At 48.0% G+C, this 15,114-nt stretch overlaps 1 protein-coding gene across 1 annotated transcript in view; it reads right to left on the bottom strand.

Annotated features, from left to right (window-relative positions):
• The window catches only part of KIF13B (kinesin family member 13B), a 127,492-nt gene that overhangs the window by 35,381 nt on the left and 76,997 nt on the right, over positions 1-15,114 (bottom strand). The window contains exons 26-29 of the mRNA XM_053383779.1: positions 11,831-11,886; positions 9,729-9,853; positions 8,879-9,055; positions 886-978 (exon numbers count right to left, since the gene is read on the bottom strand). Of these exons, the coding sequence (XP_053239754.1) occupies positions 886-978; positions 8,879-9,055; positions 9,729-9,853; positions 11,831-11,886 (451 nt within the window). The remainder of the gene's footprint in view (positions 1-885; positions 979-8,878; positions 9,056-9,728; positions 9,854-11,830; positions 11,887-15,114) is intronic.

Raw genomic sequence — 15,114 nt, 5'->3', positions numbered from 1 at the left:
TCATATAACATACTTTCTTATCTCATACAATGTTTTGGACTTCCATCAACTGCACCTGAAGATTTTCCAGCCTTTATCACTTAATCTGCATTTCATTATTTTCAGTATTACGTTTAATACGCCTTCACCAATAATTCTTATCATAGTTTTCTCTGCAATATTTCGCATGGTCGTCCTTACAAAACTTCTTGCAATCCTACTAGTGTAATCTGTTGATTACATTTGCTTTTCAAATAACTCATATATTTACTCTAGTCCTCTAGTGAATCTCTGATCCCGCAGGTTTCGAATCCTTCCTGTCATCTTATCCAGTTCTGCATAGTCCAAATAATTTATTTATTTATACCCTGCCCATCTGGCTGGTGTTTCCCCAACCACTCTGGGCGGCTCCCAACAGAACATTAAAAACACGATAAAACATCAAACATTATAAACGTCCCTAAACAGGGCTGCCTTCAGATGTCTTCTAAAAGTCAGATAGTTGCTTATTTCCTTGACATCTGATGGGAGGGTGCCACCACCGAGAAGGCCCTCTGCCTGTTTCCCTGTAGCTTTGCTTCTCGCAATGAGGGAACTGAACAGAAGGCCCTCAGAGCTGGACCTCAGTGCCCGGGCAGAACGATGGGCGTGGAGACGCTCCTTCAGGTATACTGGACCGAGGCCATTTAGGGCTTTGAGAGTCAGCACCAACACTTTGAATTGTGCCCGCTAAATTGCGTTTTGCACATGCGCAGAAGCGCCAAATTGCAACCCGTGCATGCGCAGACGTGGGTTGCGAATGCGCATCCCGCACGGATCACGTTCACGACCCGAGTGTCCACTGTACAACTATATGACAGCAGTTGAGGGAAGAGGTTTGCTCTGCAAAAAAAATAATATATTCACCTCTGGGATATTTGAAACGATTTCAAAGGTGACTCCACAACCAGGAACGGAACTTCGGTAAGACATTCTTCTCAGGAAACTCTGAGCAAAACCCTGGGAAGGGGGGAAAAGAGGAAAACTTGCAGCTTCAAATATGTTGGTGGCAAATACAAGGAGGTTTCTTTCAATGGGAGGAAGCCAATAAGCACATCAGCAGCCGCTTAGAGCGAGAGAAGAACAAGCAGCTCCCATCTAGCTTGAAGGAAGACAAAATAGAGGCCTTTTGCAGCCTGCGATTCCTGTTCCACCCAAAACAAACATTTGCACAAGTGTGATCACCAGCCGGCTGGGAAAGGTTTTAGTTGATTTGCCACCTGCTTTTAAGCAATTATATTTAAATTGATCCAGACGCGGGTGGCACTGTGGGTTAAACCACAGAGCCTAGGGCTGGCCGATCAGAAGGTCGGCGGTTCGAATCCCTGTGATGGGGTGAGCTCCCATTGCTCGGTCCCTGCTCCTGCCAATCTAGCAGTTCGAAAGCACATCAAAGTGCAAGTAGATAAATAGGTACCACTCCGGCGGGAAGGTAAACAGTGTTTCCGTGTGCTGCTCTGGTTCACCAGAAGCGGCTTAGTCATGCTGGCCACATGACCCGGAAGCTGTACGCCGGCTCCCTCGGCCAGTAAAGCGAGATGAGTGCCGCAACCCCAGAGTTGGCCACGACTGGACCTAATGGTCAGGGGTCCCTTTACCTTTACCTAAACCCATGGCAACCTTTTAGAGCGTGCAAGGAATTGTATTTTGTAAATATAAAAACTAAGAACTAGTCTTAAAAGGAAAAGTCACTTCTTCTTTGGGGGTAGAGGCAGCGGAGGGGAAGAAAACCCGGAAGGACCCCAGATGCCATCTAGTCCAACCCCCTGGGATGCAGGTATCAAAGGAAAGCATGCATAGCTCTGCCTCGGGTAGAGGACATTCACACACCAAACTATATGTCGGTTGTCCTGGTTTCTGGGGACCCCCAACCCCCAAATCTTTCTGGCAGGTAGAAGGATCTGTGGCTGAGAGGCTCTGTGCTACATTGAAAACAGGATTTGTTACGGTTAGAGATGTTTGGATCTCCAGAAAGGAAACATGTGAATTGACCTCAAGTTTCTAGCACTGGCGCAATTGTTACGTTTAATAAAAATAATAATAAAATTTTATTTATATCTCGCCCTCCCCAGCCGAAGCCGGGCTCAGAGCGGCTAACAACAATAAAAGTAACACAGCATTCTAAAATCAATTCATTCTAAAATCAAATTCATGGCAACCATTGGGCTAGAGTTCTGTGAGGATTACAGAAGAAGGGGGTCAGACTGTGCCTCGACCAAAGGCCTGGTGGAACAGCTCTGTCTTGCAGGCCCTGTGGAAAGATGTCAAGTCCCGCAGGGCCCTAGTCTCTTGTGACAGAGCGTTCCACCAGATCGGGGCCACAGCCAAAAAAGCCCTGCTCTGGTTGAGGCCAGCCTAACTTCTCTGTGGCCTGGGACCTCCAATATGTTTTTGTGTGAAGACCGTAAGGTCCTCCGTGGGACGTCCCAGGAGAGGTGGTCCCGTAGCTACGAGGGTCCTAGGCCGTAGATGACCGAGTCTGGTCATCTGGTTTGCATAGACGACCGAGTCTGGATGTTGGCACCAGGGAGGGCAGGACCGTCGGATCTGCCAGTGGCATCAGTGAAGGAGGAGGGTAACTACCCCCTCCTGCAAGGGGAAAATTGTGTGCTCCTGGCCACCAGCTCTGCTCCTAGATCTAACCTGGAGGGGGGAGGTGTTTCTGGGGAGGTTACTGTTATTTATCAGGGGCAAGTCAGCCAGAACCAACACTGATATCGGGGATGAGTTGCTGCTCTTCCAGACAACCCAGAATGTGCATAGAAGGAATTACATTGTAAAAACAGCAACTTGAAGAACATGTGCTTGTTTCCCCCTCTTCCCTCCCCTTCCCTTTTTCCTTGTGTGTCGTGTCTTTCCAGATCATGAGGCAGGGATTGTCTTTGGCCTCTTTGGGCAGGGTATAAACGCTGCAAATGAACAAATGAATTACAGAAAACCTAGGAAGGTGAAGACTTAACCTGCAGAACCAGCGCAAGCCTCTATCTTTTTTCTCGTGAGCTCAGAGTTATTTGTGCTTCGAATTGCAGACGAGTCTGGCCACCGAATCCTTGGCCACAGAGATCATTGCCAGCAATGATTTAAGACGGGGCAGAGCCATTGTTTATGCTGACAGGGTGCCTCGCGAGGTTAAAATCCCGACTCCTGAATTAATGCAGAGATGAGTCATCCCCAGCTTGCTGCAAAACGACTGGGCGCATCGGAAGGTTATTGATACGCTTTTGAAATGCACATTTGGGCTGCACGTCGGTGGCGGCGCTGAATAGCTAAGAAGCCCAGCGAGCTCCGCAGGCAGAACAGGAAAGGAATTTGTGGAGGGTGCTGCCCAGGGCTGGGGTATGAAAAACACGGAGGGGGTCACAGCTGAGGAGTGGAGGTCATGGTCTGCAAAGCACAAGGTCCCGTGTCTGATCCTCAACATCTCCAGCACAACCACCTCTGGGAGAAAGGGCTGTCAAAGATCCGAACTTGAGAGCTCGTCGGGGGATTGGAAGGTGTTTAAAGAGTATTTGCAGAATCATATTGAAAAACCAGAACTCCTATTAGAATAAACAAGTTCCGCTATAAATACTGAAATATCAAATAATATGGATAACAATGTGTAACAGAAAAGGAAGTAGAAAGTTGGTTTAGTAGTGTGTGAAAGAAAGTAATAGAAATGGAAAGAAATTGCAGTTGAGTAGATTGGAAGTCTAGCACAGGGTGGGGTGAGGGACGGTGGTGGGAAGAAGAAGAAGAAGAAGAAGAAGAAGAAGAAGAAGAAGAAGAGGAGGAGGAGGAGGAGGAGGAGGAGGAGGAGGAGGAGGAGTTTGGATATGATATCCCGCTTTATCACTACCCGAAGGCGTCTCAAAGTGACTAACATTCTCCTTTCCCTTCCTCCCCCACAACAAACACTCTGTGGGGTGAGTGGGGCTGAGAGACTTCAGAGAAGTGTGACTGGCCCAAGGTCACCTAGCAGTTGCATGTGGAGGAGCAGGGAAGCGAACCTGGTTCACCAGATTACGACTCCACTGCTCTTCACCACTACACCACACTGGAAAAGGAAATATGTGCGGGACTGAATGTGGGTATGTAGAAATATTTTAAAGGATTGTATGAAATGGATGTTTGCTTGTATATCTGTAATATGTATGTATAAATGTATTAAAATTTCTAATAAAATAAAATAAAATAAAATAAAATAAAATAAAATAGAGAGCTAGCTCCTCAGGGAGGAGAAGGCTGCTGTCAATGGCTGCTGGGAATCAAAAGGAAGTTCCTGTGAAGGTGGGCGGGTGAAGTTTTGCAATTCCCCCAAATGCTCCACTTCCAAACTGTCCCCCCAAAAACTAGCAGCTGAACAGAAACATGGGCAAACAAGATATTAAAGTGCATTCAAGGAGCAGGGGGTTCATAAGACCCCAGGAGAACTGACAGTGAAACAGGCCCTGAGGTTATGGGATGAAAAGGAAAAGCATCACAGAATCATAGAATTGAAGAGCTGGAAGGCACCCAAAGGTCATCTAGTCCAACCCTCTGAATGCGAGGCATTTTTTTTGTTTTGCTCGCATCTATCGTGCAGGCTGCAAGGACTTCTTCCCCCATCTCCCCGCAGCACGGAAAAGCACAAGGGATGACGTAAGGAAACCCAACCAATACTGAGTTAAGTTAAAAACCGTCGCACGAACCACAACAGCACCCTAAGTTTCAGGGTGGGAAAAGAGCTGTGTGGAGGGAACTCATCCAGATCACGGCTCAGGGGCTTAAAAGAATAATAATTGCAAGAAGAATGCCAGATGAAGATGATGGAATTTATGGAGCTGGCTGATCTCACCGGGAGAATCCGCGACCAGAAAGGACTACCAAGACGACTGGAAGAAATTTAAAGACTATTTGAATAAATATTCTAATATTAAAGATATGCAACCACTTGAAAGAACCAATCAGGCCTAGGACTAAATTAGACTTAAATATAATAAATAAGAAAATGTATTACAAGAAAGGTAAAGAAATTGGAATGCGCCTGTAATACTGTTTTACGAAATAATGATATTGGAAACTGCTACATTCAAATTAAGAGGAAATTCAGATGGAGGAGATTAGAGGAAGTCAACTAAAATGTATATGAAAATGGATTTTAATTAATTGAGTTTTATTCCCCCCCCCCCCCCGTTTAGGTATGTTAAGTTTGTTATTCTTTTTTCTTCTCTTTTACTTCTTGTGTTGTTGTATATATATTTTTTTGTTATATCTATTGAAAACTAATAAATATTATTGTAAATAAATAAATAAATAATGCAAGAGGAGAGTGCTGCATGAGTGCAAGTATGAACCCGGTGAGGGCTGGGGTGCCTCTCTAGGCTAAGCACTCTGCGGCAAGGGCATCCATCTAACCTCTTGACGGACAGCTGTCTGTCCTCAGAATGCAAAGGGCCTTAGAGCAGTGCCCTCTTGGAAAGAACTGTGCAGAAAGGGGAAGATCAGGGGCAGTGTAATATATATATTTTTGACACATCACCAGTGCATTCCAAAGGTGTTCTTACCAATGGCCCTCAGACATAACTGGCTATTCTGGGATGATGATGGTAAGGAAAGCGGGAAAGGGGTTAATTTTCCACGAGTCGGCAGAAATATGGTTCCCCACCACCTCACAGTGCAGCTGCAGGCACCGTGTGACAGCCTTATCTGTGTTGCTGGGCAAACCAGTACGGTGGCGCTGGGAAGATAAGGGCTCAAGTCACAGCAGTCCTTGCTGGGGAGTACAGGAGAATCTGCTGGAGACATGGAGAGTGTTGGAGAGATCCTGTGCAAATGTGGAAGGCTTCGAGAAGAGCTCATCTTGCAAGACTTCTGGACTCGAGAGAACTCTTGCAGTTGCAGGACTTTGTGAGCAACTGGATTTTGCACTTGCTGTGTGGACTCTGTCTTTGTAAGCCGGAACCCTCTCTGGGCTCAGAGAGTGGAGACTGCTTGTAGCAACTGTAAATAATTTTTGTGTCTGTGTGCGTATGCCAAGTAAAATCTATCTCTGCTACCTAGCTGCTTCCTGCAGTGAGCTTAAATGCTTGACTGAACTTCTGTGGTGCACTGTGGAGTCCCAGGAAGACAGGTGACCCATCTCAATTCACTTAGGGGAAAGGACCATGGCTCAGCAGCAGAGCAACCTGCTTTGCATGCAAAGGGTTCCAGGTTCGAATCCCCGTGACAGGGTGAGCTCCCGTTGCTCCTGCCAACCTAGCAGTTCGAAAGCCAGCCAAAAAGTCCAAGTAGATCAATAGGTACCACTCTGGCGGGAAAGTAAACGGCGTTTCCGTGCGCTGCTCTGCTTTCGGTGTTTCGTTACGCCAGAAGCGGCTCAGTCCTGCTGGCCACATAACCCGGAAAAGCTATCTGCGGACAAACGCCAGCTCCCTCGGCCAGTAAAGAGAGATTAGCGCCGCAACCCCAAAGCCGTCTGCGATTAGACTTAACTGTCAGGGGTCCTTTACCTTTTTTAATCTCTAGGTAGGACTAGGTAGGGACACGGGTGGCGCTGTGGGTTAAACCACAGAGCCTAGGACTTGCCGATCAGAAGGTCGGCAGTTCGAATCCCTGCAACGGGGTGAGCTCCCGTTGCTCGGTCCCTGCTCCTGCCAACCTAGCAGTTCAAAAGCACATCAAAATGCAAGTAGATAAATAGGTACCGCTCTGGCGGGAAGGTAAACAGCGTTTCTGTGTGCTGCTCTGGTTCGCCAGAAGTGGCTTAGTCATGCTGGCCACATGACCCGGGAGTTGTACGCCGGCTCCCTCGGCCCATAAAGTGAGATGAGTGCCGCAACCCCAGAGTCGGCCACGACTGGACCTAATGGTCAGGGGTCCCTTTACCTTTACCTTAGGACTAGGAAATAATCTGTCTGAAACCGTGGAAAGACTCTGGCAGTCAGCATGGACAGCGCTGGGCTAGATAGAAGGCCGCTTCCTCTATTCCTACTTGTCCTTATAAAGTCAGGCAGGGAAAAAAGCACACACGCATACCTCACGTTCCAGTCACAATAGCCACATCCCAGCACACAGGGCAACAGAAAAGGGAGGTCACAAACGCCGCCAAAACAAAGCTGGCTACATGAGATGACAAGAGATGGGGTGACCTGCTGGCAACGTAGATTTGCTGAAGCACAGGTTGCTCGCATGCAGCAAAGGCCCATGAAAGTATACAACCTGCCCAACACTGCCTGTTCACAAAAAACAAAACAAAACCCCTCACAAGGCAGCAAGGGAAATGAATGAAGCATCTTATTCCAGTGGCAAAGGATGCTACAACACAAGCGGTCCTCAGTACTTCAGCTCCTTGCACACATCGAAGCCATGCAGAAAGAGGCATTGGCACGGGGGCAGAATCGGCAATGGGTTACTACCCTCCTGAAGCCTCTCTGCAGCATTCTGGCGACTGCCAGGGAGCCCGGAGCGAGGAAGAGAGGAGGAAAAGGAAAGAGAGAGAGTCAGTTGAGGCAAGAGGGTTAAGCTCCACGGCTGAGTCCCAAAGCTGGAGGGTGAAGTCAGTAGATCCCCTTTTCCAAACCCCCAGGGATCAAAGAAGCAGAGGGAAGGGGACACGCCAAAAATCATTTTAAAATGAAAACACTAAACTAGAAAGACAGTCATTTCTTTTGAGGCAGGGGCAGAGGAAGGGGGGTGCGGTGGGGGCGGGCCGCCCCAGGTGTCACCATTGAGGGGGGGACAAAATGCCAGGTGGCACTCAAGGCAGGGCCTGCAGTGCGCCCGAGCCACGCATCTCTCCTGGGAGAGACACAGTGGTTTGGGTGCACGCAGGCTCTGCACTGCCCCGAACGGTCCGCCTGCTGCCTCCCCCTTAGCTTTGGGGCAGCTGAGTGGAAGGAGGCAGGCAGACTCTGGGGCGTCCTGCCCCAGCTGGTCTCACCGCTGGGCGCAGGACACACGCGCCGCCCGTGGCGCCCAATTGGCTGAGGCATTCCCAAAGTAAAGAAAGGACTGAACTCTGCTTAATAAGAATACACACAGAGGCTTGAACTAGCAAGACTCTGGGAAGGGTGTGTATAATAATCTGTCTCTCCACCCCCTGGCCCAGGTCGTTTTATTCACAAAAGAACTTTTTACAGAGTGTTCGTAAGAACCAATCAGATTTCTTCTGAGCATGGGCACAAAGTTAAACTACCAAAACTAATTAAGCACACATATTTCTGGGGTAAAGAAATCAGAACTACAAAGGAGTGGGTCTGGCAACCCCAGAGGCGATAAACAAGCAATAGACATGATAAGGATGGCGGCCAGGAAGACAGCGATCATTATCACCTTCAGGTGAGATCTGTTTCCTGGCCCTAAGATTAATATCCTAAGATTAACATATCAGAAAAGCTACATCAAAGAAACTGCCCACTGTCTTTGATGGCCCAGGATGCCTGTCTGCCGAAGCAACTGGCAGTCGGGCTGTGTATGTGAGTTGTCAAGCAAGAGAAATAGACAGTAGAGGAAATGGCCAGACATGCAGAGGGTTGTGGGATTTGATCAGAAATTATTGTCAATGAATCGAACCCAGTCAACGCCATGCTTTCACAGCGGACACAACGGCTTGATGCATATTTTATAATTCCTCATAGTAATCCCACCTGACCCCACACTCTGGATATTTGCACTCCTACAATCGGCTTGCTCTGCCGCTGTTTTGAGACAGATGCTGTTAGCAAGAAGTAGAGCTTTGTCCCAATGTTTCCCCCTCGTCCCACGTTAAGAGACATCGGCTTCATCAAAGCCATGCCTTGCGATTTCCTGTTCGCTGCAATGGCAGGAATGCTTCTAGGAGTGCAACTGCGTCACGCCGAGAGCAAATGGAGATAATTAGCGCCTAGGAGGGCTGCTGTACCTGCTTGCCGTAGACGCTGACGCAAATCCGCTTGCGGAGGACCAGCTGCATCTCGGCCGGGTGGCTGAGCTGTACCGTCACTCGCACAATCAGGAAGACCCTCTGCTCAGCGGCTGTTCCTCTGCTGAGCTGCGCGCAGTTGTGGACTGTGGAGTCCCAGGAAGCTTCGGCCTTCACCTGCGAAACAACACACAAACACAACATCCTCGGTCAACACACCAACATCTGTGTTTGTCTGTAAGCCGCATTTCCGGGGTGAAACCACACTCAAAGAGGCTCGCAACTGCAACAGGTTTAAGTAAGAGAACTCTTTTGATGGGGAAGGGCCTTCTCAGTGGCCGCTCCCAAACTTTGGGACTCCCTGCCTAGTGAAGTTAGATTGGCTCCCTCCCTGTCCTTCCTGAAGGCTGTTTTTTCCCCATCAGGCCTTTTTAAAATAATAATATTTTTTTACTTTTCAGGTTTTCATTAATTTTACAATCGTTTTAACATTTCAAAACTTGACTTCCTTCCCCCCTCTTTCTGTGGTTCGTTAAAGTTGTTTTTTATATGTCTTATGCATATCCAAATTCAGCTTTGCTTATTTGTTTATCTACTTTAAGTATATACTCTTATCAAATGGCAGCTTATTACAATAATCCTGCCAATGTTTTTATCTGTTTTCCATTACTTTCTATGGGGAAGCACGCCTTGGTTTTGGAACGCTTTGGTTTTGGAACGGACTACATTTGAAAACCAAGGTACCACTGTACGAAGAACAGATACTGGTCACATCTCTCCCAGGGCTGCTGTTAACCCTGCTCCGTTGGCAGCCTTGGGAATGGAGTTTACGACTCGTTCTGTGCCTTACCTCGCTCTCGTGGTGCTTCACAATCTGCAACTCGAAGAATTCGTCCTCGTCTTCAGCAACCAGTGTGGCGTCCCAGCCGCCAGCTTCTGGCTCGTCGAGGTTATCCTGAGAGCTGAAGTCATCCGCTGTAGAAAGAGAGGGTGAGAGAAGTTCAGAATGTGCTGAGCAACTGCAGGACAGCGGAGCTGGGAAACCCTGGGTCGCAGGCTCAACAGGAAACTCTGGACAAGGCAAACCCTCTCCACCAACAGCAATTCCTGCAATATAAACAGTGGTAGCTGGTACTCAGCTGATTGGTCAGCAGGCAGGGAGACGAACAGCAGGTGGCGCCAGAGCAGTAAACAGGCAGATTAACCAGGGTTTCATTCTTGTTGCTTAACAAAGGGCAGGGGCTGCTTTTTTATATGCATTATGATTTTTGGAAGATGTGCATCCTTTTCCCTCTTGTTTGGGTGGGCATTGCCAATGTTTCTTCTATGAAATGGGCATTACTAAACAATCTATGGCCTGTTAAATGTGTGGGGTGGGGAGACTGCTGGTATGATTATTTCAATTATTATTACTATTTGTGTAAATTTGTATACCGCCTTATGCCCGCAGGTCTCAAAATTTCATTAACATGCTGTGCATTATTATGTTTTATGCTTTTTACCATTTTGCTGCGTAAATTATGTTCTCGGTGTTGCACAACACCCTCAGACCTTTGGATAAACGGTGGTTTATAAATTGAATAATAATAATAGTGATACAAAAGTGGTACCTAGGGCAGTTTTTTGGACAGTTAGATGGTTGGCGGGTGTGGAGGATTCCCTGGTCCCGAATGGGGTGACTGTGCCCCGAAGGATCAGGTCACATCTCTCCCAGTGCAGCCTGGGAGTCATTTTGGACTCACAGCTGTCCATGGAGGCGCAGGTCAATTCTGTGTCCAGGGCAGCTGTTTATCAGCTCCATCTGGAACACAGGCTGAGACCCTATCTACACGCAGACTGTCTCTCCAGAGTGGTGCATGCTCTAGTTATCTTCTGCTTGGACTACTGCAATGCGCTCTACGTGGGGCTACCTTTGAAGGTGACCCGGAAACTGCAATTAATCCAGGATGCGGCAGCTAGACTGGTGACTGGGGGTGGCCACCGAGAACATATAACACCGGTCCTGAGAGATCTGCATTGGCTCCCAGTACGTTTCTGAGCACAATTCAAAGTGTTGGTGTTGACCTTTAAAGCCCTAAACGGCCTCAGTCCAGTAGAACCTGAAGGGCCTTCTGGCCATTCCCTTGCTGCGAGAAGCCAAGTTACAGGGAACCAGGCAGAGGGCCTTCTTGGTGGTGGCGCCCACCCTGTGGAACGCCCTCCCACCAGATGTCAAAGAGAACAACTAACAAACTTTTAGAAGACATCTGAAGGCAGCCCTGTTTAGGGAAGCTTTTAATGTTTAATAGGTTATTGTATTTTTTCCTTCCAGTAGCACCTTAAAGACCTTAAAGGTCTTTAAGGTGCTACTGGAAGGAAAAAATTTTTTTGTTTTGACTGTGGCAGACCAACACGGCTACCTATCTGTAACTAGGTTATTGTATTTTAGTGTTCTGTTGGAAGCCGCCCAGAGTGGCTGGGGAAGCCCAGGCAGATGGGCGGGGTATAAATAATAAATTATTATTATTATTATTATTATTATTATTATTATTATTATTAATCTACGGATTGTTAAATGTGTGTGGGGGGGACTGCTGGTATGATTATTTCAATTATTATTATTACTATTTGTGTAAATTTGTATACCCGCAGGTCTCAAAATTTCATGAACATGCTGTGCATTATTAGGTTTTATGCTTTTATCATTTTGCTCCGTAAATTATGCTCTCCGTGTTGCACAGCGCCCTTGGACCTTTGGATAAACGGTGGTTTATAAATTGATTAATAATAATAATAATGATACAAAAGTGGTACATAGGACCTAGTGGTACATAGGACCTAGTTCAATGGTTGACTGACACCACGAGCAACCACTCGGAACGCCTGCTTGTCATTCACTCCCCGCCCCCAATGCAATTCTTGCTGCATTCCTTTCCACATCCCTCAAGTGCTGCCATTTCTGATCTCACTTACCGTTTAAATCAAGAAAGATGACTGGGATGTGCGCCTCCATACCTGGCACCGGGGTCCTAAAAGAGAGAGACGCAGTCAGCACTGGCATATCAATGGAGGCAGACTGAACACAGAACACGTCCCTGAGAGCATCACGGGAACCGTGTTATTACACTCGTTACCCGGGCAATTGTAGGTCAAGGCAACGATAACCTTGGTGGGGCTGTAGCTTCATTTCAATTTACTCAGCTAGACGCAGAGGACATTCAGTACTTTCGGGACCTCTTTTCAACCAGGGCTGCGTTCCCTTGTAGCAGAAACGAGTGCGCGTTGATGTCAAATGCTAAGGAGCTGCTCCACGCTGCTTACTCCAAGAGCATGTACAGTGCTGCCCCGCAAGACGAAATTAATTCGTTCCGCGAGTTTTTTCTTCTTGCAAGTTTTTTGTCTTGCGAAGCACGGTTTCCCATAGGAATGCATTGAAAATCAATTAATGCGTTCCTATGGAGACCGCCTTCAGACCAGGTCCGGGGACAGTCTGTCCTCGGACCTCTTCTGAAGGCAGGCCGGGGGAGAACGGCAAGCTCCGGGGACAGAGGTGAAGGGGCAGCGCTCCTTCGCCTCTTTCCTCGAACCTCTTCTGTAGGCAGGCGGGGGGGAGAATGGCTTTTCTTCCCACCGCCAGCCTTCAGAAGGCTGTTCTGAAGGCTGGCAGTGGGAAGAAAAGCCCTTCTCCCCCCACCGGACTTCAAAAGAGCTTCGGGAAGTCCGGCGGAGGTCCAAGGGATTCCCTCACTGCCGCCCGCCTTTAAAAGAGGTCCCCGGAGATTTCCCTATGGGCTTTCTTCTTGCGAAGCAAGCCCATAGGGAAATTCGTCTGGCGAAGCACCTCGAAAAACGGAAAACTCTTTCTTCTTGCGAGTTTTCCGTCTTGCGAGGCGTTCGTCTTGCGAGGTACCACTGTAGTTGGATAATTGCAAAATAAACAAGCTAATTTAAACCACTCTCTTGGTCACAAGGATGCTGCAAAGCGATGGGCCAAAGGCATAAATGGCATGGTTTTTCACAGCTATCTGCAAAGGGCAAGCAGCCGAAATATTATCTAGGCCGGGGTCAGCAACCGTTTTCAGCCATGGGCCGGCCCACCGTCCCTCAGACCATGTGGTGGGCCGGACTATATTTTGAAGAGAGAAAAAATGAACGAATTCCTATGCCCCACAAATAACCCACAGATGCACTTTAAATAAAAGCACACATTCTACTCATGTAAGAACACACTGATCCCCAGACCGTCCGCAGGCCGGATTGAGAAGGCGATTGGGCCGCATCTGGCCCCCGGGCTTTAGGTTGCCTAGGCAGAGTCTCAGGCCCTCAGAAACAGCTCCCTCCCGTTCCTCAGGTCGGTTTGGAGGTGTTCTGCAAACTGCAAACAGCTTCGCTAAGATATGAAATGCTGTTGTGGTTCTAGAATCTGCAAGAGCCGGTGTTTACCAAGGCAGTGTGGACAAAGATTCCATTCAACATGTTCACGTGTAATCTTAAAACACATCAGGCGTTTACCTAAAATACGTAAGGTAAAGCATGAATACAGCTAAAGTGTTCCTCCTTTACACTGGTGCAGCTGGGAGACCAGCAACTTTGGGCTCCTCCGTTCCTTGAACGTTTTAACCTCCTTAAAAGCAAAAACTTGTGCCTGGGGTTTGCTTATTTCCTCCTCCCTCCTAATCCACTTTCCTTCTGTACCGTGTCTTTTCAGATTCTAAGCCTGGCTGGAGGGCCCTTCTTGTCTGTAGCGATCTGTAGGCCACTCACGATTAAAATCAGAACCGAATCCAACCTTGACTTTGAGGAGGTTGAAAAGAAGGCTACAGAAGTTCTAAAAAGAATAAGAGTAAAGCTTAAGGGACCCCTGACCCATAGGTCCAGTCGCGGACGACTCTGGGGTTGCGCCGCTCATCTTGCTTTATTGGCCGAGGGAGCCGGTGTACAGCTTCCGGGTCATGTGGCCAGCATGACTAAGCCGCTTCTGGCAAACCAGAGCAGCGCATGTAAACGCTGTTTACCTTCCTGCCGGAGCGGTATCTATTTATCTACTTGCACTTTGACGTGCTTTCGTACTGCTAGATTGGCAGGAGCAGGGACCGAGCAATGGGAGCTCACCCCGTCATGGGGATTCGAACCGCCGACCTTCTGATCGGCAAGCCCTAGGCTCTGTGGTTTAGACCACAGTGCCACCCGCGTCCCTGAAAAATAAGAATACCTGGTACTTATATGACATTTCCCCCTGTACTTGGAACAGGTCACAAACATTATCTCAAGAATCTTTATAAGTAAGAACCCTTTAAAAAACACCGTTACTTTTCTCATTAGGTAAGGGATTGGAAGAGGTGTGTGTGTTAATTCAGGCTAATGGATATTAGTGTGCCTAAGAACATTCCAGAAAGTTCACGGCCAACATGATATTTGAACTGGCGACTCCCTGGCTGACGGATCACTCTCTTAACCAGACCTCAAATTCAGTTTTGGGCGTAGAATTTCCTGGCTTGCCGATAATTGCAGCTCCTGTGACCCGGAGGCCAGGGCAGGCTGGACCTGATTCTATTACCAGCGTCATGAATGAAAGATTTCGTGGCATATCTGCTGACTACAGAGGACTCTGGCAGGGTGGGGAGGTACGTGAAGCCTGGAATCCAGGCCGATGTTCTGACCGAAGCGGTTATCGCGAGTACGGAGCGGGGCCCCTCTTAAGTGAATGAACCGGGCAATTAGCATTACCATTTTTCTTTCAAATCAGCTAAAGTGCAGCAGCAATAAATATTGATTCCATTCCTACAGAGGATTATAATTAAACTCTGGCTAATAACCCGGTTGCTTTAAGCAGAGGACATTTCGCTGCTTGCGTTATATGGAGCCTAGGGGAAATTATTCAGGTCGTTTCGCCTTTTTCTGCCTTCCTTCCTTCCTTCCTTCCTCCCCTTTCCCCACCCTCCCCATTTGCCCTTCACCCTCTCGGATGTCATTTCAAACCCTCTCAAGAATATCAGGCAGGAGGAACCAATGTCACTCCGCATATTCAAGCTTTGCCGTGGCTTCTGGGACACGGCAGGGCACACCTGTCTCTCAGGGACGGGAAAAGCCTCTTCTCTGCACTTCCAAGTTACTCCCTTGTATAGTTAAGCTTTTATATGCCTGTTGTCTTTGTCCATGGAGTTTTCTTGGCAGGGATACTGGAGTGGCTTGCCGGTTCCTGCTCCAGGTGGATCACGTTTGGTCAAAACTCTCCACTATGACCTGTCCATCTTGGG

Source organism: Podarcis raffonei, chromosome 3 (genome assembly GCF_027172205.1).
Source record: "Podarcis raffonei isolate rPodRaf1 chromosome 3, rPodRaf1.pri, whole genome shotgun sequence".
Lineage (NCBI taxonomy): Eukaryota > Metazoa > Chordata > Lepidosauria > Squamata > Lacertidae > Podarcis > Podarcis raffonei.
This window is presented reverse-complemented; position numbering and strand designations above follow the sequence as displayed.